The sequence below is a fragment of the Ochlerotatus camptorhynchus genome, unplaced genomic scaffold, assembly GCF_037179485.1.
Source record: "Ochlerotatus camptorhynchus isolate MF236.1 unplaced genomic scaffold, CSIRO-AGI_Acam_v1.1 ptg000406l, whole genome shotgun sequence".
Lineage (NCBI taxonomy): Eukaryota > Metazoa > Arthropoda > Insecta > Diptera > Culicidae > Ochlerotatus > Ochlerotatus camptorhynchus.
In genome coordinates, this window is record NW_027040892.1 from 3,375,176 (window position 1) to 3,402,497 (window position 27,322).

Consider the following 27,322-nt stretch of genomic DNA (forward strand, 5'->3'; position numbering starts at 1 on the left):
CCTTATGCATGCTCACTGTCGAAGTTATATTCACACTATAATTTCCATCATTTTTGTAATAACAAAACATTAAATTCCTAGGACTGTTCAACGTACCCCCACCACCTGTCCATTTCACCTAAACAAAATTGTGGATTATTGCACTGTTTTTAATTTTAAATATTAGCATAACATTTAACAAATTAAATTAAATTTGGCTCCGTAGTTTGTTAAAGCATACGTTAAATCTACGGAATACTGAAATTGCAGGCAAAATGTTGTACTCAATGGCGATAAAAAATCCTGCGGGTGTCCGTCTTACCCACAGTTCCCCTTTATTAAAATATCAAATTTTGTTTCTTTTTGTTTTCTTCTCTGCTCGGGTAGTGTGTAAACAAATGATAATGGAAAACAAATAGACTCACACTTAGAAAATGTCGTGTAAATGATTCACTTTTTATTTATTGATAAATTGGGAACCGTAAGCCGAAACACAGTTACACTTATACTTTTAGTTTTATAATCACGGGATTTTGTGTCTTGCACCACGTGAAACATATGCATATTGCTTCAGAGACATAATCTGAACGTATAAGATGTACTCAATATTGAACAGTAAAAATGGTGGTAAAGATCCGTTAATCGACTGTTTGATTCTGTTTTCATGCATTTGCGACATTTTTAATAGGTTATTCACACTTAGAAAAATTATTGTAAATCTAGATGCTCTGAGAGTGACATATACGAGCGTCAATTTTGACGCAGAATTGAGTCATAACAGACGCAAAATACATCTCAATGAAACGTACTTTTTGACGAGTAACGAACTCGTTACTCCACTGCGCGCCTTACATTCTAAAAAAATGGCCTTGAAAGTGCAGAAAACGGCAAGATATAGCTAAATTTACCTTAAGATTATCGAATTTGTCTTTAAATCACCATATTACCTTTCAAAATATATCGAAAAATACACACTTAGAAATAACTAATTTTACACGTGATGGAATACATCTTTGACATAAAAGATGAGACGTAAACAAACATGTCATGTAATATTCAGTGCTCTGAGACTGAAAAGGGCGTGGCTCGCCGAAAAGTACGGTTGATTGAGCTATATTTCGCGTCTGTTATGACTCAAATTTATGTCAAAATTGACGCTCGTATATGTCAGTCTCAGAGCATCTAGATTTACAATAATTTTTCTAATTGTGAATAACCCATTAAAAATGCCGCAAATGCTTGAAAACAGAATCAAACAGTCGATTAACGATTCTTTACCACCATTTTACTGTTCAATATTGAGTACATCTTTTGCGTTCAGATTATGTCTCTGAAGCAATATGTGGTGCAAGACACAAAATCCCGTGATTATAAAACTAAAAGTATAAGTGTAACTGTATTTCGGCTTACGGTTCCCAATTTATCAATAAATAAAAAGTGAATCATTAATTGAAAAGCTGAGTGCATGCATAAGCCCTCACCATACAGGTACAAAGCCATGCTAAGAATACAAAGCTTTCGAAAACCAACGTCGCCACACGGACAGCAGAGGCAAAACAGCTATCTGAAAGCGAATCATAGACAGATAATAAAAAATAGGTTCAAACACCAAAAACGGACAGCATCTACCTACGTACACATACCGTACACAGCAAAAAAAAAAAGTTGATGAATTTTACAGTAGATCAGATGCACATAGGCCATTCCGCTGGTTGAACAATATTGTGTTGTACGATGTACACAGATTTCGCGAATAAAATCACATCCATGAATGTAATATCGCATCAGTTTACATCAACATGAATTACGTTGATCGATATTACAACCTTTTTTTTTTGCTGTGTATGGATGATGCAGTACCTTCACTGATGGGGAGAGGAGAACACTCGAATGCAAATGCAATAAAACTGAGCGTGATGCAGTCGAGTCGAGTCGAGTCGGGCCGAGTGTCCACCCGGGCAGCAATGAAATATGCAGTTGATTTTATTGTCTGTCTCCGCTCCACTCTGCGAAGCGACCACGTTGGATGATAGAGACACCTACCAGGTTCCTACCACCAACCCCCCGCTCCGGGCGGGGTGAGACAAAAGTTTATTGTAGAAAGTATCGGGGCGGGTGACCCCTTTCTAGCCTGGGAAGCAAACGTGCTGGGTTTAGTGGGAGAGTTTTTTTTTTCGGATCGTCCATTGCTGCCGGGCCAGTTGGTAAAAGTGCTTTTTCGCTTTCCGTAGTGCACTAGAGCTACTGAAGCTGGCGAGGAGAGTCGGATGGAGTTTGTTAAAATTAGAATCGTTGGTGCCAAATGGATTGGAGAACGGGAAGCGACACAAAAGGTTTTGGAAGATTTTTGCTTTTTTTCCCCGCCTTCGGGCGATGTTGTTTAGGGTGATGATATATTTCACCGGGGAATGAAGCACTGAATTGAAAATCAACGTTCGATTGTTTGTGGTTTTAAGCTTTAAATTTCAAATAACTTCCATATTCAACGCAGGAAAATAATCACCACAGTCTCATTTCCAGTGTAAACATAACGTGATCACACTAGGATGAACCTAAATCGTTAATTAAGTCACAATTGGAACCTTGCGTGTTAGTATGAAAACGAACAAGTCCATTTCGTATTCTAAACCGTTCTCCACCCTCCCGCGCGCCATCCACGCCGGAAAAACTTCGTTCCGGTATTTCAATTTCCCAACCAATAGACAGATTTCACGCATGAGTTTTCGTTTTCCATTTAGTGCGATTAATTATCGACACTCTTCCGGCACGTCACCTCCACATCCAACTTTTTTGCCGCCCGTTCCAGCGAGCCAAATTTGAATATGTATAATAAATTTCTCATTCAGTCGTTCAGGCGGTGGGGAAACTCGTGAGCGTGTGTTCATATTCAAAATCTACGCAGTTTTCCAGACATGCCTGGCAGTGTGACGTACAAACATACGTGGCTCGGGTTGTTGGGATGGTTCACAAGCATTTCCGTCGAGATTTTCCGTCACCGGGAAATATGGAAACATTATCATCTCTAGTTGCTAGGAGTAGTTAGTGGAACCATCATCAGCGTAGCCCAGGAATCTCCGGGGGTTTGCTTCTCACTTCAGAGCAAATATTGGTTAGTTAGTGTGGCTTTGGTCTAGCTCGCTAGCAAGCTGTTTAGGCAGCACTGAGCTCATTTCGTGGTAAAACTATGGACGGTTTGATTCGCAGTGTGGTAATGCAAGCTGAGGGAACCTCTCGACTTTGCTGTCGATTGGACGGTGGCCCTCTGCCAGGATGTTGCTTTAAATATTCACTAGGAATGTAATAGCTTAACTTATTCTGGCGATTATGAAACAGAACCTATATGTTGCTTCTTTACTATGATTTAACGCATGCTATCGTTTCTTATTTATTGTGATATTAAATCTAAACTAGAGCTTTCTGGCTGCTCTTTACATTTGTTGATTGAAAGTTTTCTTATGCTATGTTAGAACTACAGAGTTGTAACATTTTAGAAGGCTTTAATGATGACGATTTTGTTGTCCTAACACATTTTTAACATGTGTGTAGCCTGGTGTAGTAGTATTTTATTTATTGCATCTGACATGAACAACAATAATATCCTACAAAGTTAGAAAAAAACAAATTTAACACGTAACGGAATCCATCTTTGACTTAAAAGATGAGACGTAAACAAACATGTCATGTAATATTAAGTGCTCTGAGACTGAACAGTTTGTTGCTCGATAAAAAATACGTTTGATTGAGCTATATTTCGAGTTTTTTATGACTTTAAATTATGTCAAAATTAACGCACGTTTATGTCACTCTCAAGGCCCACGCACATTAGATCCGGATTGGACGCGTTGCGGCAAAGTGACAGCTAAATCTATTGTGTAACTGTCAAATTTACGTCAACGCAACGCAAACGGATCTAATGTGGTTAGCCCTTCAGAGCACCTAAATATACACGAATTTGTCAGAGTATGTACGCTCAGTAAGGTAGCTCAAACGAACACTTTGTCTGAAAACCTGAGTGCTCACTAAACAAAAAAAAAAAACGTTTGTATGGTGGCAGCCAGTGTTTACTAAAATCAAGATCAGAAAATCAAGATAAATCACCTGAAATCTCAGGTACCAATATCACACACAGATTTTTTTTTTTTTTTGGATTTTACAGATGATGTAAACATCCACTCATGTAAACTTCCTTTTAATCCGTAATCTAGCAACTTGTAAGAAATTTTGCTTACATATATGGATGGTTGCAAACAATATTTGGTATATTCAATTAAATGTCTCATATATTTACACGCTCCATAATATTAATTTGAATGATATATGACGCTCCATATACAGGGGTTACTCAAAATAACTAGGATAGGCAAATTTTTGGTCAACTTTGGAGAGTTGTAACTCCGTAAAATATGATCCGATTTTAAATCTTCCAAAAGCATTTGACTGGAAAACTAATATTGTTTTACGGTGTAGCCACGACAAAAATCCTGGTCACCCGATACCGGAAATATTCTGGGTTTCCGGAGGGCTTGTCTAACTTGCTAAATTTTTGGTGAAAATTTATATATGATGCTGGTTAAATATATATATTTTTAGTAGATGCAACGAAAGAAGAACCATTTCTTAAGCGAATCATATGCCAAGAACTAAAATCGGCCTATAATCAACCGAGATATGGCCATTTCCCTGGAATCGGTTCTGGTGAAGGGTTCTGAATGCGGGCAGATCATTTAATCACTCCAAAACATGCCGTGCGATAGCTCTTTCTTCATGGTTTCTCGTCAATAGACTTTCGATAAACTTTAAATGCATCATTGACCATATTGGCCAATCTCGGGACCTCCGGTATGCCCCCGCGAGAACCTGGAGCAGAGGACAATTGCATTTTTACACCATAACATGCCGTGCGACAGCTCATTCTTCATGGTTTTTCATGAATAGGCATTTATTAAACTTCAAATGGATCAGTGACCACATTGGCAGCTCTCGGAATCACGAGATACCCCCGGGGGAACCTGTAGTAGGGGGCAATTGTGTTTTACTCCAAAACATGCCGTGCGACAGCTCTTTCTTCATAGATTTTCATGAATATTCTTTCTATAGACTTAAAGTGAATCATTTATCACATTGGCCGCTTTCAGAACCACTGGGATGCCCCGAGAGAACCTGTAGCAGGGGACAATTTCGGTTTAATTCAAAAACGTGCCGTGCGACAGCTCTTTCTTCATGGATTTTCATGAATAGGCTTTCTATAGAATTGAAGTGGATCATTGACCGCATTGACCTTTCCGGAGTCACTGGAATGCCCGGGGGGGGGGGAACCTGTAGTAGGATGCAATCACATTTTTTACACAAAACAATGCCATTGGGGAGCTCATTCTGGAACCAGCAGATGTCCCAGGATAACATGTAAGAGGAAAATTGTATTTTCGCTTCACAATGCCGTTCGACAGCTCGAACTATCTGAAATCTTGAAATGGACCATTGACTACTAGTAGTGGATAGGGAGATTAGGTCTTTAAACTCTGGTTGTAGACCAATAAAAATGTCTCTCTCTTGTATTAATGTAAGGTGTAACAAGAGCACAACAACAACTCTTTAAGAGATGAACTAGCCATATGGCTAAAAATCTCTATAATAATGAAAAAAAAAAGAAAAAAAACAACAACAACTCTTTAATGAACAAAATGAATGTCGACGTCAGCTCTGGAGATGTTCTTCAGCACTTTTGTGCTCACTAGTGACCATCAGTTAGTGCCATTTCCTGCATTTCAAATAAACAATAGCGACAGTGCGAATAAACCATTTTTATTTGAAAAGATGCGCTTTTCATCTGGGTTCCAAAGCTATTTGGTATTTGCAAAGCTATGTATTATTAATGAATTATTATTTATAAATTAAGAATGCCATTTAAAATTGTAGGAAAATGTTATAATGTCTTATATGATGTTGGACCACCATTTGCTTCAATAACAGCTTGGATTCGCCTGGGATTTGATTCATAAAGTTTTTGGATTGCTTCTAGTGGAATGTTGTAACATTCTTGGATCAGAAGATGTTCAAGCGTTTTCAACGACGATGGAAGAGGAAAAACGCTTCGAATACGAGCTTACAACGTCGACCAAAGTGGCTCAATTATATTTAAATCCAGTAACTGTGCTGGCCATGGCAGGTGTGTAAAGTCCTCGTCGTGTTCCGCACTACAGATTCCCCCCAGGGCATTCCAGTCAATGTGGTCATCCCAGGAAAGGTCAATGTTGTCAATCATCCACTTCAATTCTATAGAAAGCATATTCATGAAAATCCATGAAGAAAGAGCTGTCGCACGGCATTTTTTTTTTGAGTAAAAACGCAATTTTCCCCTGCTACAGAGTTCCCTGGGGGTATCCAGTGGTTCCAAGAGCGGCCAATGTGGTAAATAATTCACTTTAAGTCTATAGAAAGAATATTCATGAAAATCCATGAAGAAAGAGCTGTTGCACGGCACATTTTTGAGTTAAAACGAAATTGTCCCCTGCTACAGGTTCTCTCGGGGCATCCCGGTGACTCCGAGAGCGGCCAATGTGGTCACTGATCCATATGAAGTTTAATAAATGCCTATTTATGAAAAACCATGAAGAATGAGCTGTCGCACGGCATGTTTTGGTGTAAAAATGCAATTGTCCTCTGCTCTAGGTTCTCCCGGGGCATACCGGAGGTCCCGAGAGCGGCCAATATGGTCAATGATGCATTTAAAGTCTATCAAAAGCCTATTCATGAAAAAGCTTGCAGAAAAAGCTGTCGCACGGCATGTATTGGTGTAAAAACGCAATTTACCCCTGCTACAGAATCCCTCGGGGGTATCCCGTGATTCCAAGAGCGGCCAATGTGGTCAATGATTTATTTGAAGTTTATGGAAAGCCTTTTCTTGAAAAACCATGAAGAATGAGCTGTCGCACGGCATGTTTTGGTGTAAAAATGCAATTGTCCTCTGCTCCAGGTTCCCCCGAGGGCATACTGGATGTCCCGAGAGTGGCCAACATGGTCAATGATGCATTTAAAGTTTATCAAAAGTCTATTGACGAGAAACCATGAAGAATGAGCTGTCGCACGGCATGTTTTGAGTGATTAAATGATCTGCCCGCATTCAGAACCCTTCATCAGAACCGATTCCAGGGAAATGACCATATCTCGGTTGATTATAGACCGATTTTAGTTCTTGGCATATGATTCGCTTTAGAAATGGTTCTTCTTTAGTTGTATTCACTAAAAATATTTATATTTAACCAGCATCATATATAAAATTGCACCAAAAATTTAGCGGAATATCACCGGTATCGGGTGACCAGGATTATATTAGTTTTCCAGTCAAATGCTCTTGGAAGATTTAAAATCGGATCATATTTGACGAAGTTACAATACTCCAAATTGGACCAAAAATTTGAGTATCCTAGTTATTTTGAGTAAGCCCTGTATGTGCATCATAGTGACAGAAACTTACACTTTTTTTTTAACTATGAAAGTCATCATAACCACGAAAATCAAGAGATGAACTAGTCTTTGGCTAACAATTAGAAGATATGTTAAATTCTAGAGTCTGGGACATTCCGAAATTCCAATCAGCATTCCGGATGAAATAAAAATTGTGGATTTCAACCCAAGATGGCTTCCACAAATCTAATATACCGGACCAAAATCCAATATGGTAGCCTCCGAACAGTGAATATGCATCAAAGCCCATGCAATAAGGGTATCTACGAACGGAATGGGCTTAATGAGTAGAAGCGGAAAATCAACATTCACTGCTATTTTGGAATTCAAAATGGCGAACCAAAATCCACTTTGGTGGCCTCTATACAGCGAATATGCATCTAAACCCATGCAGTATAGGTATTTACGGAATAGGCTCGATGAGTAAAAGCGGAAAACGTCGAAATTTATCTGTTATTGATAGAGCTGGAATTCCGCCAAAAAATTCAAATCACTACCCCAAAAACGTTCAAGCTTCCAAGCTTTAATTGTTTGCCATCCGTGTCATCGGCACCGATTACCCCTCCCAGTTCACCCTCTCTATCCGAGCAATTTTATGTGATTAAATATTGGGCTATTGAAAAGCTTAGGAGGCCAGCTACATTAACTCAAGTCACGGTGGAAATGGCGTTCAGCGTATTAAAGCTCGTTCTTACCGACCACTGCCAACGTTTGGGTCACAAGTGTATACAGTTTCAAATGCCTAATGGTCCTCAAATTGAATCCTGACCTTATCCCAGAAGTAGCGTTGATGCTGAGTGAATCCGTTGAATTTCAAATGCATATTTTTTTACTATGAATGAACCCTGCACTTTCCTTTAGAATCCTTATGAATACTTGGTTCTACACAGATAAAAAAAAAATCTGAATTTTAATTGTGATGTAAACATTCATTCACGTAAACTTGCATTTAATTTCATGCAACCGAGCAACTTGTAAACAATGCTGTTTACAAATATGGGCTTTTGCATACAATATTTGCTACATTGCATGAAATGTCTCAGAACTTTACATGATTTATAATGTAAACTTATATGATATGTGACGCTCCATTTATGTGCATCATATTGAACAGAAATTTACACAACTTTTTCGAACTGTGTATCGCAACACTAAATAAAACATGAAACTTCCTCATAACGGCGCCGGTGGTGTAGTGGTAATCGTGATTACCTCTCACCCCAATAGGCCTGGGTTCAATCCCAGTTGGCGCCGCCGGGATGTTCTGAGGCATAACATCTCTGATCACGGGAAGTAAAATCCGTTGGTCCCCGGTTCATGAGTTGATGGGTCGATAGGTAGGGTCCAAGTGTGGGAGCTGCCTCCCTGGTGTCGATCGACGCAAAACAAAATAAAGAAAACAAAAACTTCCTCACGTGTTTTCATGAAATCTACCACGTTACCTTAAGAATAGTGGTGGACGTCGATTTTCCGCTCCTACTCATCAAGCCCATTCCGTAGATACCCATATTGCATGGCGTTGGATGCATATTCGCTGTCTGGAGACCACCATATTGGATTTTGGTCCGCCATCTTGGGTTCCAAAATGGTGGCGGATGTCGATTTTCCACTTCTACTCATCGAGCCCATTCCATAGATACTCATATTGCATGGGCTTAGATGCATATACGCTGTCCGGAGGCCGCCGAAAGTATAGAGATGATAGTTCCGTTAGAGTACCGCAGTTTGAAAATTGTATATAGAGAGTGAACCGATTCGTACCTTCCTTCTTTGCTTGCTTTCTATAATATATAACGCAAAGTAAGTTTTTGGCATATTTATTTCATTCAACTTCAATAGCATAACCGTACGCTCGCACCTTACGCTTAACTCCACTCATTAGGTTCTGTACAGCATCTGGCTGCAGCTTCTTCTGTACGGAAATCCACTTTTTCTTCATGACCTCCTTGGGATGCTTCCATAGTGCCTGCTTCATAATAACCCAGTATTTTTCAATGGGCCATAGTTCCGGTGCGTTGGGGGGCGGGGTTCATGTCCTTGGGTACTAAAGTGACCCCGTTGGCTTCGTACCACTCCAGGACAACATTTGAATAGTGGCACGAAGCAAGATCCGGCCAGAAGATTGTAGGGCCCTCGACAGCGTAGGGCAACAGAGGAAGCAGACGTAGACACTCCTTGAGATAGATCTCCCCGTTTACAGTTCCGGTAGTCACGAACGGCGCACTCCGTTTGCCACATGAGCAGATCGCTTGCCAAATCATGTATTTCTTGGCAAACTTTGAAAGTTTCTGCTTCCGTACTTCCTCTGGAACATCAAACTTGTGCTGGGCGGTGAAGAACAGTAGCCCCGGAAGCTGCCGGAAGTCCGCCTTGACGTAAGTCTCATCATCCATGATGAGACAATGAGGCTTCATCAGCATCTGGGCTGACAGTTTCCGGGTCGTGACTTTCCCACCGTATTTTGCCGTTCGCCACGATTTGGAGCCTTCTGCACTTTGTCGTAATGCAGTCCCTCCCGGTCTTTGGCTCTCTGAACCAAAGACTTGGACAGATTCAATTTTTTGGCCACATCCCTGACCGAAGCATTGGGATTCCGCTTAAACGCTTGTGATCCTGATCACTAAAAGAACATCCATTCTGACCGCATTTCTCCTTCCGTTCGATTCTCAGAGTTTCGTAGTAACGTTTAATCACACGATTCACCGTTGACTGCATAATTCCGAGTTGTTTTCCGATGTCCCGATGAGAGGGTTGAGGATTTTTCAGGAGCAAAATCAATTCGCGACGATGATTTTCGGGTGACGCCATTTTTTCCAACTTTCGAAAAACTGACAGCGGTAACAATACAGTATAAACAATACACTCTTAACTACTTCTACCCAAATTTTCAAGAGAAAATACCCAATGGGTAATTTTCTACAGCGTTTTTTTTTCGTGATGCAATTTGATGTGGGACACCCTTTACCTTTAATTTGGGTTATTGGATCAACCCGTGAATTGAGGGAAAAGTACTTAATTTTGGGTAGTTTTTCATCTCCGTGTCTATCATATAAAATGACCACTTTAAGCCTGTTATTTGAAACTTATCATCTTAAACTTAATTTAAAGTCACTAAAGTCACTGTTTCTTTAAATTTAGTTACTAAAATTCCTTTTTTTTTTAAACCAACGTTGAGTGTAAATCAAAACAAATCAAATCTTAGCTTGATATCAATGGACATCTATCAATTGATGCAATCGTTTGAGGAAATATTGGAAACATTTACTTACAATGTTTTTAACAAAAACTGGTCGGGACAAGCTTAACTTATGTAGATCAAATAAATGTACATCATTGTTCATATTGCCTTGAACAGGCATGGAAAATCATTTGCATTCATTTCGTGCATTCATTTACATTCATGTGCCTCTTACTTTTTTCTTCAACAGCATTTCGCAAAATGATGTATGTAGCTTTTGTAGGTTTAGTTATTAAATACAACTTTTGTTAACAAGTCAAATCCGTATCTCTTATACATGACGAACCAGAGCTAACAGAAGCCACTACTGTTTTACAGTGAATGTATTTTACATTCACTGAAAAACAGTAACAAGGTCTGCCCGTTCTAGTTCGTGATGCATAAGAGATACAGATTTGAGTTTTGAGCAAAAGTTGTAGTTAATAACAAAACCTATAAAAGCTGTATGCATCATTTTGCCAAATGCTGTTGATGAAAAAAGTTAGAAGCAAATTAATGTAAATGGATGTATGAAATGAATGCAAATGATTTTCCATGCCTGCCCTTGAAGGCTTTTCGGAAGGAAGCATGCAGTATTGAATAATAATAAAAAAAAATGAGTCTACTAGCGACAGCGCTCTGATGAGACAGCGAAACCCCATCCAAACTCATATCTTTCAACGATGTACCCCTCTAACCTCGGGTAGGCCACGAGTATTCGGTCCAACTTCTACAAGAATTCTTCTAGAATTAAGTGATTTTTGTTACAAATAATGAACAACGAATTATCGACTCCGTAAAGCTAACGCAATTGAGCCTTCAAAATAAATGAACTACATTTAAAAAATATACAAAAATGAGTGGTAGAGGGTTAAGATACATTCAACAACCACCAATCTAATCACATCGTTTTCATTTATCCGTCACATTCCAGGCAGCAACATCCTGCTGTGGCGCCGAGGGATTGCCGTCATAACGGCAGCCAACCTCATCATCACCCGGGACTTGCGCTTCAAGTTGCTGAAAGGCTACACGCTGCAGATTAAAAACGTCCGACCGCAGGACGCCGGTGACTACAGTTGCCAGGTTGGCGATCACGACAATCGGGATCTGGTGCACACGGTGGAAATTCTGGTTCCACCGACGGTGCGCTCCAACCCGGAAACGGGCCACGTGACGGTACGGAAGGGTGGCACCGCAACGCTCGAGTGCAAAGCCAGCGGAAATCCCGTGCCCAGTATCAGCTGGACCAGAAAGGTTTGGACCCATTCAATGGGAGCCAGCGGAACGAGGGTAAATCCTTTGAATAATGTTTGGATTTTACAGGATTCTCTGCACGGGGTGCCCCATCTGGCAGAGGGACCGACGTTGACGCTCGAGACCGTCAGCCGGCAGGACAGTGGAACGTACCGATGCTATGCGGACAATGGAATTCGGGAGCCCGTCTCTGTCGACATACAACTCATCGTGCTGTGTAAGTAGGCAAACAAATTTGTCACTTTGATGAATGCTGGAATTTGTGTTTGTGTGTGGATGAATTTCGTTTCCGAAACATTGTGAGCTAATTAGATGACACCGTTGCGGAGGGGAATTGTTTCAGCAATTTAAATACCAACCGTGTGACGTAAATTCAGTTAACAAGCTATGAATTTTAATATCAATTTGCTGAAACTGAATTTGGAATTTTCAAAATGCTAATCGTCTTTCGAATATTGCTTTGAACTATCCATCGTTATGGAAAACAACTTATCCACTGCGTGCAGACTCCCCGCAAATACCGTTAAAGCACATTCCAGCTGTCAAATTGAATTTCCCAACCATCGCAACTCTCCCCGCCCGGCGAATCAGAAAGCCAATTTACCGGAAGACTTCAAAGGAAAAAAAACCGAAAAGCTCCACCGAACGAGCAGTTTGAGCAATGACTGTCAAAAATGTAACCACTTTTGAGAAGGGTTCACCGCTCGCTCGCGCTGGCCCGCTCTGGCAAACCAAAGTATTCAAAACATGCAAATCAGGCCCAGAGGGCGGGTGGCCATGGGAGTCAGGTCGGAGGTCGAAACAGATTGGAACAGAAGACGCAACAAGTCATTGAAGCGGAGTGAAAATCATTTTCCCAGAAGTAAACGCACTCTTTCGTGCCCTTTTTCCGATTGTTTTCCTTCCGATGGAAGGGGGATGGAATGGGGGCGGGATGATACAGTATTTCCTTTTTCTCGTATTCAAGTGTGTATGCAGTGTCGTAATGGCAGACGGTTTTCTGTTTTGATGTAATTTCCGTCCGTTTTTCTTTTGTTTTTTTTTTTAACATTCTACTTGCTGTATTGTACAAAAAGCGTTTCAAGTACCCTTACATTATCCCTTTTTATGGGTAGCTGATTTCGTAAATGCCAACTGGGCTGGGCAGCAGGCTTGATGCGGCGCAGGAGCTGCGGGTTTCATGATTAAAATGATTGCTTTCTTTTTTGCTGAGCTCCGAGCACCCGAGCAGTTGGGGAGGAAATTAATTTTGTTTAACTTGGATTTCCCGCTCTCTGCAGGTTTCCACGCCAAGGTCGGTGATCCTCAAATCCAACCCGCATCGATGTTCGGCGAGAAACCGCCGGGGGTGTTGTTTTATCGAGATTTCTTCTGGGGATGACTGGTTATTGTTGTTGTTGTTGCTGTTGTTGGTTTGAACTTTATTAGAGTTATGTTTTCTTTTTCTTGTTATTGTTTTCCTTTGCAGCTCCTCCGGAAATAACCGTTGAGAAAACTTGGGTCCATGCAGGAGAAGGCTACGAAGCCCAGCTGGTTTGCACGGTTCATGGCGATTCTACACCGGAGGTAAGTTTTATTTTTGAAGTTGGTAATTTGTTTGTTATTTATTTGATGATCTTTAGCTTGAATTATCAAGGGAAAGTTGAGTGTATTGCTGTTTGTGACTTTTATTTAACTCTACCCATCGATCTTGTGAAGAACATTTTTCGTAAATCACTAGCTCAAAAGTATAACATATTGTGAATGGAGGATTTATTTTTTCTTATTTTCATGTAGGGTAAGTGTCTCAGCTATGGCACTAGTATTCCATATTTTGGCCCTAAGCCCTGTCATAAATTTGATATATTTTTTATGGTTTTATTTGTGTGAATTAGGGTGCCCAGAATCTTGACACTTTTTTTAATAATCCTCTGCGTCATCAATCCATTTCTAGCGGGTTGAAATTCGTATGGGAAAAATCATCAAAATGTATGGAGAAATTCCATGGTTTCAAAGTTTCGCCAATAGGTGCCGTTGTGAACGTGCAAACACCATCGAGGCCGAGATTTTCAGGGGAAATTATATGCCCAACAACCAGGCTTGATGGAGCCTCGCTCGCGAGTTTGAAATGAGCCGAGCGTTGCATTTTTCTGAGGAGTAGAATGCCTACTGCCAAATCATTCCACTGAGCCTCAGAGCTTGTAAGCAAAGGGGGATAAAATGAGAGTGAGGTTTGCTGCCATACATGTTCATGTTTTCTATCACACGCTCTTACTCTCACTCTGGGTGAACTCTGAGCTTCTTACGTCGAACAAAATAGTCATCCGGAGTCTCGAAAAGCACACCTCACGTCAAATCATCCTCTCGCTGAAGTTCACTCTCCCTCTCTCTCGAGGAATTTTTGTTTACTTCTTCCATATTCCTGCCGCCACTCACTCGACTTGAGGGCTGGCTAAACTCGCAGGACAAGAGTGTTTTAAAACCTCCAGTGAGTTTGAAGAGTTTCAGCAAGCCTGCCAACAACTTTGTCGAAGACCACAAGACGACTCAAGTTGCTCCAAAAAATGTATTAACATTTTATTAAAATGATGTCTGACTGATGATGGCAAAGGGCCTAACACAGCAATGCCTAAGCCCATTATGTTTTTAAACTTTGTATGTAGCATGACATCAAATATATCATATTAACAATATGATCCATTCATGCCTTTTCCAAATGTTGCAATGGCGACCCGCAAAATATTGCTTCACGCACCATCTAGCGTTGAAAAAGGTCAGCAACAATCATTCAATTACAATCGAGAAGTGCGAATATAGCACTTATTACAAAAGTAAGAGTCAAATTATTTTCATTAATTACATTGTGCATATTACTTTAAAATTTGTCTGACATGTCACTGTTATCATCAAATAAAATAAAATACTGAAACACATTCATTTTAAATATTAAACAAGTTTTCATTTGGTTTACCCCTCGTGACGATAAACAAATTCATTGGTAGCCTTTTTGGCCACAGAGGTGCTTTCACCGCTAAAAATTCGGTTCGCCAGCTAAGCGAAAGAGAAGATCATATTGTTAATATAATATATATGATAAGTTTGGATGTTTGGTAAGGATAGGTTGCCACATCATGGGTAGGCTGATGTAGATGATGATCATAGGAGGTGGATTGGTGGTTGGAAAGGGGGGGGGGGGTTGATTAAAAATTGTACCTTGACCGATCACCATACGAAAACGGAAATTGGCAGCAGCAACAATTAATACAGTCTCGAACGATTTGTTTACTCCGCCTACGTGCGGCCGAACTGCTAGTCTCGATAAGGAGATTAGCGAAACAAGCTGCTCGAACCACAGTTTAACGGACACCATACCAGCTGGGGCTGTCCTCAAATGGATGCTAGGGGTTACAGACTGGTGGAGGTTCTTAAAAGGGTGTACTTTGTAGTTCTCAACAATGGAGCTCCCACTTATTTCAACGGACGTCACACCACCGCCACCGACATCACAGCGGCTAGTCGGAAATTTTCTCTACGGCAGTGATCATTACCCAGTTCAACTTCAGCTCCATGCCGCCGCTGTCCATGCAGTCACCTGCAGACCCCGCTGTAGATACGAGGAAGCTGACTGGGTAATATACGACGCCAGTATCCGCTTCCTCCTAGAGCAACGCAGCCCGGAAAGTATTCTAGGCCTTACGGAAGTTATCCGTTATACCGAAAACGGAGAGTAAACCATGACGAACAGCCCTCCGCTGGTGAAACAACGACGACACCAAAAAAGCTGTAAAGACACGTCGAAAAGCACTTCTGAAACTCAAACGCCTTCGCCTTGACGACCCAAATCGCAATGCTGCCGTTGACAACTACCGCAAGCTCCACATAATTTAAGACTGCTAAGCAATCCAGCTGGATGAACTTCCTTGATACTATCAATGAATCACAATCCTCAGCGGACCTTTGAAATCGAGTTAACACCCTCAGTGGCAAACGGCGTATGGCTCCATTGCATCTCCAAGTCGATGGCTCCGCGGTATCCGACCTCAAAATTGTTGCAGACGAACTCAGGAAATACTTCGCTGGTCTTTCCGCCATAAACGAGTACGACGTCGACTTCAAACGTCGCGCGCAGTCCTGCTCTACCTCCATCACAAACTTTTAGGAACCACCAGACCCTAGCAACACAGACATCAACCAGGTCTTTTCCTGGGAGGAACTCCGCTTTGCGTTAAGCCGAAGCACTGGCAAATCCGCCGAACTGGACTAGGTTGGCTACCGTCTCCCAACCCACTTACCCGTTCCAGGCTAGGTTAAATTGTTGGAACTATTCAACCAACTTTGGCTGAATGGGATGTACCCTGATAAGTGGAAAGAGAGCCTCGTCGTGCCCATCCCGAAAACAAACGAATCATCTCGTGAAGCATCCAAATACCGTCCGATTGCTCTCAACTGCTTCATGGCCAAAGTGATTGAAACGATGGTAAACCGTAGACTTATACAATTCCCTATTTCCCAATTCCCTACTCGACAACCGGCTTTTCAACAGAAATACGACACCTCCACGTACTTTGCGACACTCGGAGACGTTCTCCAGGAAGCCAAGAACAAAAACAACCACATTGATATGATATCCCTTGTCATTTAGAAGGCTTTCAACAGAACGTGGACACCCCTCATTCTCAACCAACTCGCCGGTTAAGGTTTGAAAGGGTCAATAATCCACTTTGTCAAAAACTTCCTCACCGATCGTTGTTTCCTAGTTGGCGACACACGGTTCCAGTTGACTGAAACTTCCACGCAACATCTTCATCTTTGTTTACGCCGATGACGTCCTCGTAGTTTCCGTCGGCCGAACGCCAACTCGAACCCGGATGAGAGCACATGCTGCCGTTTCTGCGGCTGCCAGATGAACCCGTTCGATCTGTTTTCAACTATCCGCCGCAAAGAGCGTCATGTGCAACGCATGCTCCTCTTCTCATCGTGTAACCGGACCACCGATACAGTTTAATAACACTGCCATCCCACTGCGGAAAACCGTAAAAATCCTGGGTGTTCTCATCGACCGGAAGCTCTGCTGTGAGCCCTATTACCCATCCGTTTAATCCAGCTGTCGTAACAGGCTATACCTAGTGCGGGCTATCTCCAGGCAGCACCGATCCAACTATATAGGGGGACGGGTTACCCTAAACGGCAGTTTTCAAAACTGTTATTAATAACCCTTAAATAACGAGTTTTGCACTCAGGGGACTACAGGATGGTCCACCGAAAGATCCGGAACACCCGTATATGTAGTCAATGCATGAAATTGATCCTAAAGCTCCTCGTTTTTCGAACCCACTCATAAACGTCTTACCAACATGAATCCGAGGTTGTGATCGGAATATGGACGCTTTGGACTACGGGATGGTCCTTTTGAAGATTCGAAACGTGCGTAAAAGTGGTAAATTCATGAAACTGATCCTAAACATCCGCGATTTTTTCGAAACCTCTCATAAAAATCTTATTATAATTAATGAGAAGTTAAAGGTGGCCAACTATCTGCTTAACAACTTCTCCAAAGGCATCAGGAAGTTATCTCTTCAAATTGCCGTACAATCAGTGTTTGGTCCCAATCAGCTCAAATCCCATATGCTACGTGTATTCGTTAATGCCGGATCGACCGTACTATAGGAATCCGGCAAGAACGAATCCTTACTATAGGAATCTTGACTGTATACACCTCGAACACCTGAGCACACGTCGAGGCACAACCCTACAGTTAATTTCTCTAATATCACACGCTTCACTTTACCTTATTTCCCCAGCACCAACGCTAGATTGCGGTTTGGATCTTCGGATGGAAGATCATACACTCGCATTATATCTCCTGAACGTGATATGCATACCTTTACTGTTTTTCTATTCGAATAATGGAAAATTAAATCCATCGAGTTAAACAATGTATTACAATGTAGACTGGCCTACATTTATATGGGAGAAATTTTCTACCGTTTATTCAACGTGCCAACCCCTAGATTTGTGCCACTAGGTGAGAAAACCGCTCTCTGAAAATTTCAGTTCAGGCCTTTTTGGTTTAAAATTTATATGGGAATTTCAGTTGAAATGTATGGAGCAACAACAGTCATTCACTCTTTCTTGCATTAGAACTGGTTCAGCAAACTTTATCCAGAATTTCAGCACGTGTAGCTTCAACTATACGGAACAACTTTGCTCAACACAGCATCATGAATAATGCTATTGTTATGGAGATATTTATTCTTAAATTGATATGTGATGATATTGTAACAAAATACATGCAGATGCAGAAACGTATCTATTAGATTACCACTAAAAAATGAAAGTTCATATTTTCAACAGACTCGTGTCTTTAGGTGAGATAACCACTCTCTGAATGATTCAGCTGTTTTGGCGTAATACGGGCTGACGCTTTTAATAGCAACGTTCATAAACAACATGCTCATATACATTTAAAAGCGAATGTATCAATAAATTTTTTGGTATTTATGATATCATTCGTATTTTATGAAAATACGAACCAAATTGAGAATAAGGAAATTGGATTTATGATTGTGGTTTCATGTTTTCATGTGTTTTATCCAAATTCGCATTACAAAATTAAATCTAAAGCACCACCTTATCATACTACCAAATGAACTGAAACTTGCAGAGATTGGTTTTGTCTTATAATGGAACAAATCTAGGGGTTGGCTCGGGAAAAAATATAATTTATTTTTTTGTGAACCAGTCTAATGGAGCATCGATTCTTCTGACTTGAATTTCATGAAAAATGCTTTCCCCTCAGCAATCTGGTTAGTTGTTTACATCCGAATGGGATCTGCTTCGTGAAACTACCAAAACACCCATAAGGAGTTTCACACTTCCAATTGCGAAGCTGATCGTCATGATATTCTTTATTCAACACTGTTTTGTTTCCAACGGATACGACAAAACCGATCGAGCTGCTGACAATGACCGAAGCACACCGAAACAATAGCTGATATCATGGCTAAGGCGTGATTCTCACAAAAATACAAATGCTGCTGTCAACAGCTAAGAGCAAACTGAGCAGCATCCAGGTAGCACACAAAACATCTTTTTAAATAAGAATTACAAAAGCATGTTCTATAAATGTATTATAAGCGATACAGAACAGATCCCGTGTTTTACAAGAACTCCGTAAATGTTTCCAGATTTTTTCATCTCTCTAGATGATAATGTTTGGCTTTGATCTTTAAAAGTTATATAAATGTGCAACTTACTTTTATAATACCATGTGCTCTGCCTCTTTTCAGGATTATTATAGTTAGGAATTCACAAATCTCAAAACACAAGTCTCACGCCAATGTGAACTGTTCGAATCCCATGTTCAACCGTTTATTTTTGACATAGGACTACGTCTTTGATTTCTATATGGGGGTACACTTCGTTAAAACCGAAAATGGAACATGTAACAAATTAAGAAAGATTTTGAACGTTAAAAACTCAGGTGCCCCTGGTCCAATTTCAATAAGTTTATCACCAATCGATCAGAAATATGGCTACGCATCGATAACAATGCTTCCGAATGTTGATTTTCAACAAGAAACTATTGAAAAACTGGTAATTGTCCAGCATTGTCCAAAAGCGTCCAATTAACTAACAAATCCACCAATTACCTACATGCATATGCTGCTTCCCCAGCACAGTCGTCAGAGAGTAGTAAGTAGACGAAACAAGTCAAAGTGGCATTCGCCTCCGATCCTCGGGCGCCCGCGAATAGGGAGGATTGAATTGCGTAATATTTTGCACACTCATTGTCATATTCAAACGCAAATTCTTCGAGATAGCCACCATCCGTCGTCTGGCTCGCCGTGGCGGTGTCTGACGTATCTCCGGTCTGATTTACGAGGTGTGCTGAAGGTGTTCCTGAAAAATGAGCTCCGTAATGCTGTCACCTACACTAAACACGCCAAGCGTAAGCGGCCATGGATGTCATCTACGTTTTGAAGTGACAGAGACGCACTCTGTTTGGTTTCGGAGGTTAAATCATCACCAACTTTGGCACCAAGCTTATTACAGTAAAGAGTAGGAATAGAATTTATCTGCCTGTTTGTCCATATTCAGAACCAACGATCACACAAAATGCTCATGTAATCAAACTGGAAGCAGGGGTGCAAATTATTTTGATCAACCTTGATCAACTTTGAATCGCCACGGTCGGATATTTTCGATGGAAGAAGCAACAATCTAGCATCTAATTCGACGAAGACGGCAGGAAACATTTGTGAAGCCGAGTTATTTACGAAAGAGAGTGTCGATGAAGAGAATCGATCAATATAGATAGGACCTATTGAAAAGTGACACGAGATTTGTTATCCGTACTGAGCTCCAATGCTACCAACGCCAGGGAGGCAGCTCCCACACCCTACCAATCGACCCATCAACTCAACCGGGGACCAACGGCTTTACTTCCCGAAGGAAGGCGTGATCAGAGATGTGATGCCTTAGAACATACTGGTAACGCCGACTGAGATTGGCCCCAGGCCTGCTGGGGTGAGAGGTAATCACGCTAATCACCGGCGCCAATATCTTTCAAGGTGATTTCACGGTGAATGAGAACGACCCAAATTTGAGTTTAGTTAACTCAGAAATAAGAAATAAAGTGCAGGAACTCAGCTATGAGTACATGTGCCTCATGTTTTCCCAGGTTTTTTCCAGGATTTTCCAGGGAAAAATTCCCAAATTTGAGAAAAGTAAAGATTGGGTTCACTCAGTCTATTGGTACTCCTCCGAGACTGAATAAAATTTTCGACAATTTCCTCATTTTCTGGCAGATTTTTAGGTTTTCCACATGAAACCATAAGACAAATCTACTCATCGCTGAGTTCCTGCACTTTTGGCGATTATGAGTGAACTAAACTCAAATTTGGGTCGTTCTCATTCGCCTTGTACGCAAAAGGAAAAGAGCCAGTGTCGCTACTAGATAGCAAACTACTCATAATGGGAGGAGTCTTTGTAGCTTTTATACAACTTGGTTGCACATCATTCTGCTTTAAGCTGAAAAGATATAAAAGAACGCTGCTGTATTTAGCTCATTTTCGCTTCGGACGGCGTGGTGAACAGCAATAGCAGCTGTAAGAAGGTGGTGGATAGTCCACTCCTTCACACCTAACAAGCAACAATTGACTGGTCGTGGCAAAGGAGGAAAAGGTCTGGTAAATGAGGCGCCAAGCGTCATCGTAAAGTTCTTCGAGATAACCGCCATCGGTCGTCTGACTCGCCGTGTTGGTGTCAAACGTATCTCCGGTCTAATCTACGAGGTGTGCTGAAGGTGTTCCTGGAAAATGAGGTCCGTGATGCTGTCACCTACCCTAAACACGCCAAGCGTAATTGGCCATGGATGTCCTCTTCAATAAAACGGCCCTTTTCAGGGCCATCAAGCTTACATTAGTAAAGAGTTGGAATAGAATTTATCTGTGCTTGTTTGTCCATATTCAAAACCACAAGCCCTCAACGACCACACAAAATGCTCTCCAGAGTTGTAATCTTGTAACCAAACTTGGAAGCAGGGGTGCAAGTGATTTTGATTGATTCTCTCAATCAACTTTCTCTTTGAAAAAAATTCTACAAATTTGGTACGCCTACAATTCAAAAAACGGAAAGAGTTGAGATAATAGATAATTATTGATCAATTAAAAGAACTTAATGCTCTTCACATTTATTCCGTCCACTAGCGGTCCTACGTCAAGCTTCCGTTCCTGCCCCTAGGCACAGACCCTACTACTTTTGAATTCAATTTTTGCCACTAAAATGTATTGGTTTTTATAACGCTTTACAAAACATGCTAAGGGAAATGGATGTAATTTCGGCCTAAATGTCCCTAATTTGGGCCCACACATAAAGTCAGCAATTGACCAAATTTTTAATAGCGTCCAAAAATATCCATTAGGGCCTGTTCATAAACTACGTAGACAGTTTTTTGGGATTCTTCACCCCCCCCCCTCCTCCTGCGTAGACAATTGTCCATACAAAAAAATTAAAATTTGTATGGGCCGTGGATAATTGTCAACCCCCCTACCCCCTAAAACTGTCTACGTAGTTTATGGACAGCCCCTTAGTACCGTCACAATGACGCATTCATGTAGATAAAATTGATAAAAAGCAGATTTTTAGCAATGGGCCCAATCTTAGATCCATAGGCCAACATAAGAGCCATTTTCCCTATAAGACCTTAATCTACTCTAACAAGCTCCTCCTTCCGCTTGCTTTTCGACCATGTGTAAGAACTTGATGGCTAGTGAGCAATGGTTTACCAACAAGTGGAGTTGGTCTAATAGAGAAATTACAAACCTAGCACGCCGAAAACTTCATTTCGAAGCCCATGCACGGTTATGGTTTATATTGTTGATGGCTAGCCAGATGGGCTAGATAAAAGGGATTCCCCTAACCTCTGGTCTAGCCACGGAGATCGTCTGGGGTGGGCTACACTCGCCTCTTTTGTTGGCTAGCTCGAGCTTGAAACCCTGGAGCTCCAAGATCGGCTCCTGGCTTGTCGACACTGATCAAAAGTACAAAACACCTCTTTATCACTTTTCACTCGTTTATTACTTACGATTTCGGTGTCTGTAGTTTGTATGTGTGTGTAGTGCTGGCCAGCGATGACGGGATTCTGCAGCGGGTGGGGTTTTTCGGCGGCGGATGAACGGACTGTTCACAGTATATGCCGGTGCTCGACGGTGGTCACAGTGTGGCAGGACGGATGTGGCACTGGGGCTCGATCGGGTGATCGACGGTGGTCTCTCAGTGGTTGTCGGTGTATAACCGATGGACGCTTGCTACACGGGTGTTGGCGTGTTAACGGACGCCCTCGTGATAATAATGGAGATTTTTTAAATGTTTCCACAATAATTCTCAAAAAAATCTCAATCATTTGACCTCTAAACCTTCGTAAAGCTTTATCATTTTTAGCACATGTTTATATTTTGGGCCAATGATACGACCTATTAAAAATTCATCACTTTTTTCCAAAATGATGTAACCTACTGGGAAAATGGCACTAATGTTGGCCTATGGATCTAAGATCGCTAAAAATTGGGACTGTACTAATGGATATTTTTGGTCGCTATTGAAAATTTAGTCGATTGCTGAATTTATATATGGGTCCAAATTAGGACATTTAGGTCGACATTACATCAATTTCCCCTATGTGATTACTTGATAACAAGAACGATAGGCAATAGAAGTGAGCTTTTTTTTCCACGCCAACTTGACCAAATGGCAAATAATCCTTCTCAAGTATGATAGGCTTTATTTTTTCAACACTGTACCATTTCTCAGTGCTCCTTCTAAAAAAAATGACGTCATCTTCTCCGGTGGCCGCATAGCACATAAATACGCACAATACATTTTTCATACCGACCTGAATGTTGAGTCCACCGTGAAATCTATACCACCTGTATGCCAGTTCTGTACAACTGCAATTCCATTTACTGAAGAAAAGTTGATTGCATTCGGTTCCCACTTATCCGGAAGGTTCGTGCCAACCTTAATGCAATATTTTTTGCCCTGCATCCGCCGCTTCTCGACGTGCGGTGGTATTGGGTGGTGACCATTGGGGTGTACGGCGGTCGGTTATTGAGAAGACCGAACTGTTGCAAGGTACACCGGAGCACATAAACCAGACACACTCTCAGATGGTTTTGTATCGACTTCGGGTGGAAGCTCGTCCCATGTGAAAAGATGGTAACAAGCAGCGCATAGAGTGAGCTGCGGTCTTCCTGTATGGAGAGAAGAAAAATTGCTGGAATAGTTCCAGTTACATCGTCAGGGATCGAGGGGTGGTCGGATTGATTTGTAAAAGTAAGTCAAAAAATAGGCCTAACCGTTCGTCTCCAATCTGAAATTGTGCCTTACACAATGGAAAATATTGCAATGAATTAAAAATCATGAATTAAACATGTCCAACCCCTCGGTCGAAAAGGTTTGTAAAAGTAAAGAATAGCACAAGCAAAAAAAAAACGTACCATGACCATCAGCAGCAGTTAGCCCACAGTCGAACAAACTAACTCTAGCTTGCACGTTCAAATGGATTTGTAAGTCCTAGGGAAAAAAATGAGAAACATAAATCAATCTGTATCGACAGGTTAACTGTATTGAGGGAAGGTTAAAAAAAAAGAAGCAGTCGAACGAGAGAAGCCATTCAAACACTAGCATCCACTCCAGAGTCGACAGAGAAGACGGGTGATGTTGAGAGCTGCTCTGTGGAACTATGCTGCTGTTGAATGAATGTTGAAACTAGCTTCCGGAACAGAAAAAAAACTGATTTGGGGAATGTGAAACAGAGAAAAAAAAAACAGTTCCGAATGTTTTTTGTTTCTCTTCCAGAAGAATTCAAAACAAGTGCTGAAGCTTGTTTTGCCCTATGTAAGACGGTTCGTTTACCAAGTAAAATATGATATTTAATTAAATGGGAACTGTTTTGGAGGACGTGCAATTTCTGGTTCGTGGAACAAAATGGGAATCGTTTATCTACAGAAGTATTTTAATTATGATAGCCTTCGTACAACATTTAGGCTGCAACTTGCGATCTAAATTGGTATTTCTGATCAAAGGGGATGCTGAAAATAAATTCACAGGAATTTCAGCTGATTATGAAAACAAAATCTCTTTTCCCATAACAATTCTCATATGGAACTTTCCATATACCATGTGGACAGATAAAAGCGAAAAATCACAGCTCAAAAAAACAATGGAAAAAGATATCAAAAATCTAAACAAATCTTTTTTTTTCCCTTAATTTTTAAGGAAAATTTACGTGCAATTTTTTTTTTGTAGGTCAAAGTTGGACTCAAAAAACTTCAAAAGATTGACCTTTCGGTTTTTTTAAGGGACCATTTTTTTTCATCATTTCCCAAAATTTGAAAGGGTGATGAACTTCTCCTTAAGGGATAAGGGAGGTTGGTAAATGTCCACTTAGAAGGAGGGTGTTTTATACCTTTATTAACGAGATTTTTTTGACAAAGGCTAATCTAAAAAAGAGAGGGGTCTAAACTCTCTAAAATTGTCCAGAGTAGAGATGACTTCTTCGAACAGCAGAGGACATCAAGGCCTTAGCCTGATTGGTAAGGTTAATTAAGTAAAATAACATATTCCGGACATGGATAAATTTTATGTTCAGAAAATTGTTTGATCCTAAATCAAAAAAAAAAAAATCTCCAAGATTCAGGTTTTACATAAAATTAAACATTTCGGACACGGATAAATATCAAAGATTAAACAACATGAGAAGTTTTTAAGGTCCAAAACCAAGGCTTCGATTTTTTTTATGATGACTCAGTAATTTTTTTTTTCAACTTTTTCGATGAATTTTTGTTTGGTTTTCCGATGAAATGTCTCTTTTCCACTTTTTTGATAAACTGAGTGGCTTCTTCGATGAAATTTTTTCTACTTTTGACGTAGGACTACGTCTGTGATTGCTATATGGTGTAAATTAAGTGAAAATCGAAAATGAAACATGTAACAAAATTATGAAAGATTTTGAACGTTAATAACTCAGCTGTCCCAGGACCAATTTCAATAATTTTATCACAAATCAATCAGAAATATTTTTTAAGTATCTGTTAGCTTTAGGACTTTATCATTTTTTAAAGTGTCACTGTTGAAAATTGCATCAATGAGCAACTGTTGCAATGATAATTAAAATTATTACCGATTACCTGCGAAAAACAATTTCCCCAACACAGATTTCAAAGTTGAATTCCATCCAGTTCCACCAAACGAATTGTATTCAATCACTGCGTTATGAGGGGCGGTGTTCTCCAGCATACAACGAAAGCAAGCTGCAGCCCATGTGAGCATTTTCGACTTTTTTGATCTTGTCGATGAATTTATTTTTTTTCTACATTTTGGATATTGACTTTTACCCATTTTTTCCATTAATTTTTTAACTTATCGATGTTATTTTTGTGATTTTTTTAATGTTTTTATTGACATTTTCCATTTATTGCTTTTAATTTTTCAAGAAGATTTTTTTTTTCGATGAAATGTGGTAACTTATTCTAGAACCTTACCTGTCGCTCCGATCCTCTGACCAGAAAAAAACTCCAGGAAGAATAGTTATTTTCCAACGGTTAAGGATCAAAATTTAGAATTAACCTGAAAAATAAAATTATAAAATATGTTTAATTTTTCGTACGCAAATTTGATTTCCCGTGGATCAATTTCGTCACCTTAAGGTTCATAGTTGAATTTTTAATGGATCATTTGCAATAGGTTTATGGATAGTTCGTACAATTTAAATGCTCATTATTCATAAATTTGGCTGTTTTACAATTCTGTTACTTAATTTTACATAAAATATGTATCATATTGATTTTGTTTATGGATCATTTCCACTTATTTTGGGACTTTTATCGGGGTTTTATGGATAGTTTGGGTGTTTTTAAGGACCTTTTTTTCAATGTTTTATGGATGATTTATTAGTATATATATATGCAAAAATGTGTTTACTACAAACCGGATGTAGTCTTTGGATCACGGCAATGATATCATTCCAGTCCAAATTTTATTCCAAATTACGAATTTTCGCCCAGAATGAATGAGAAATATTCAAAATGCATCTTGAAACATGTTCATCAAACAAGTGATGAACCGGCCCTTGGCTAAAATTCACTTTTATAATGCTTATAAAAAAAATTCGTCGAACATAACAGCCATTTAAAGAGCAAGTTAAGAAGGGTTGGGCAGGCCTGCATTACATGGTTACACACGACTTATTTTTTAAGGGAAATCTAGCGCATGCTTTTCATCCATTGCCCTCCACGATAAATCCCTTTGAAAGCGCGGTGGGTGGTGCCGTCCATCCACCACAATTTCTCTGTTATCCTCCATCCTCATTTTTGGTATGTGATTAGGGTCAACCATAATCCTGTTACTTGGACTGATGTGTTAAGAACAATAAGTGGAAAGTTATGGTGTCCAAAAAGCAACACCTTACAATAGGGAATTTTCGGAGCAAAGGCATATTGAAGGGCTCGATAAAAATGTGTTTAATCCAAGGTGCCGACTCCAAGTCTACGAAAAGGCCATCAGATGCTCCAGAATGTGGATATTTTCAAGGCCAGATCTTTAAATGGAGGCCAGAAATAAATATTTGACGTCATTTTTTAATCCAGGATGGTGATTAATGGCCTAAAAAAAAAAAAAAAAAAACTTGAAAAAACCTCCAATATGGGTATTTTTGGAAGTGTAGTGGATTGTAATCGATATCGAACACTTTATTTGAGTCCAAAATAATGATTTATAATTTATAAAAAAAACATAAAAAAACTTTTTTTTAAACGAGATCTAGGTAAAACATTCGAACATCTTTAATTTTGAATTTTGCGGCAGGTTCAATGATATGCAAAGTTATGTGAAGAGAGGAAAGCCATCTATAAATTTTATAGAATA

At 40.2% G+C, this 27,322-nt stretch overlaps 1 protein-coding gene across 2 annotated transcripts in view; it reads left to right on the forward strand.

The window, feature by feature from the left end:
* The window catches only part of LOC135710939 (lachesin-like), a 280,940-nt gene that overhangs the window by 224,597 nt on the left and 29,021 nt on the right, over positions 1–27,322 (forward strand). For both annotated transcript variants that reach the window (XM_065233662.1, XM_065233663.1), the window contains exons 5-7: positions 11,595–11,917; positions 11,987–12,134; positions 13,386–13,483. In XM_065233662.1, coding sequence (XP_065089734.1) covers positions 11,595–11,917; positions 11,987–12,134; positions 13,386–13,483 — 569 coding nt within the window. The remainder of the gene's footprint in view (positions 1–11,594; positions 11,918–11,986; positions 12,135–13,385; positions 13,484–27,322) is intronic.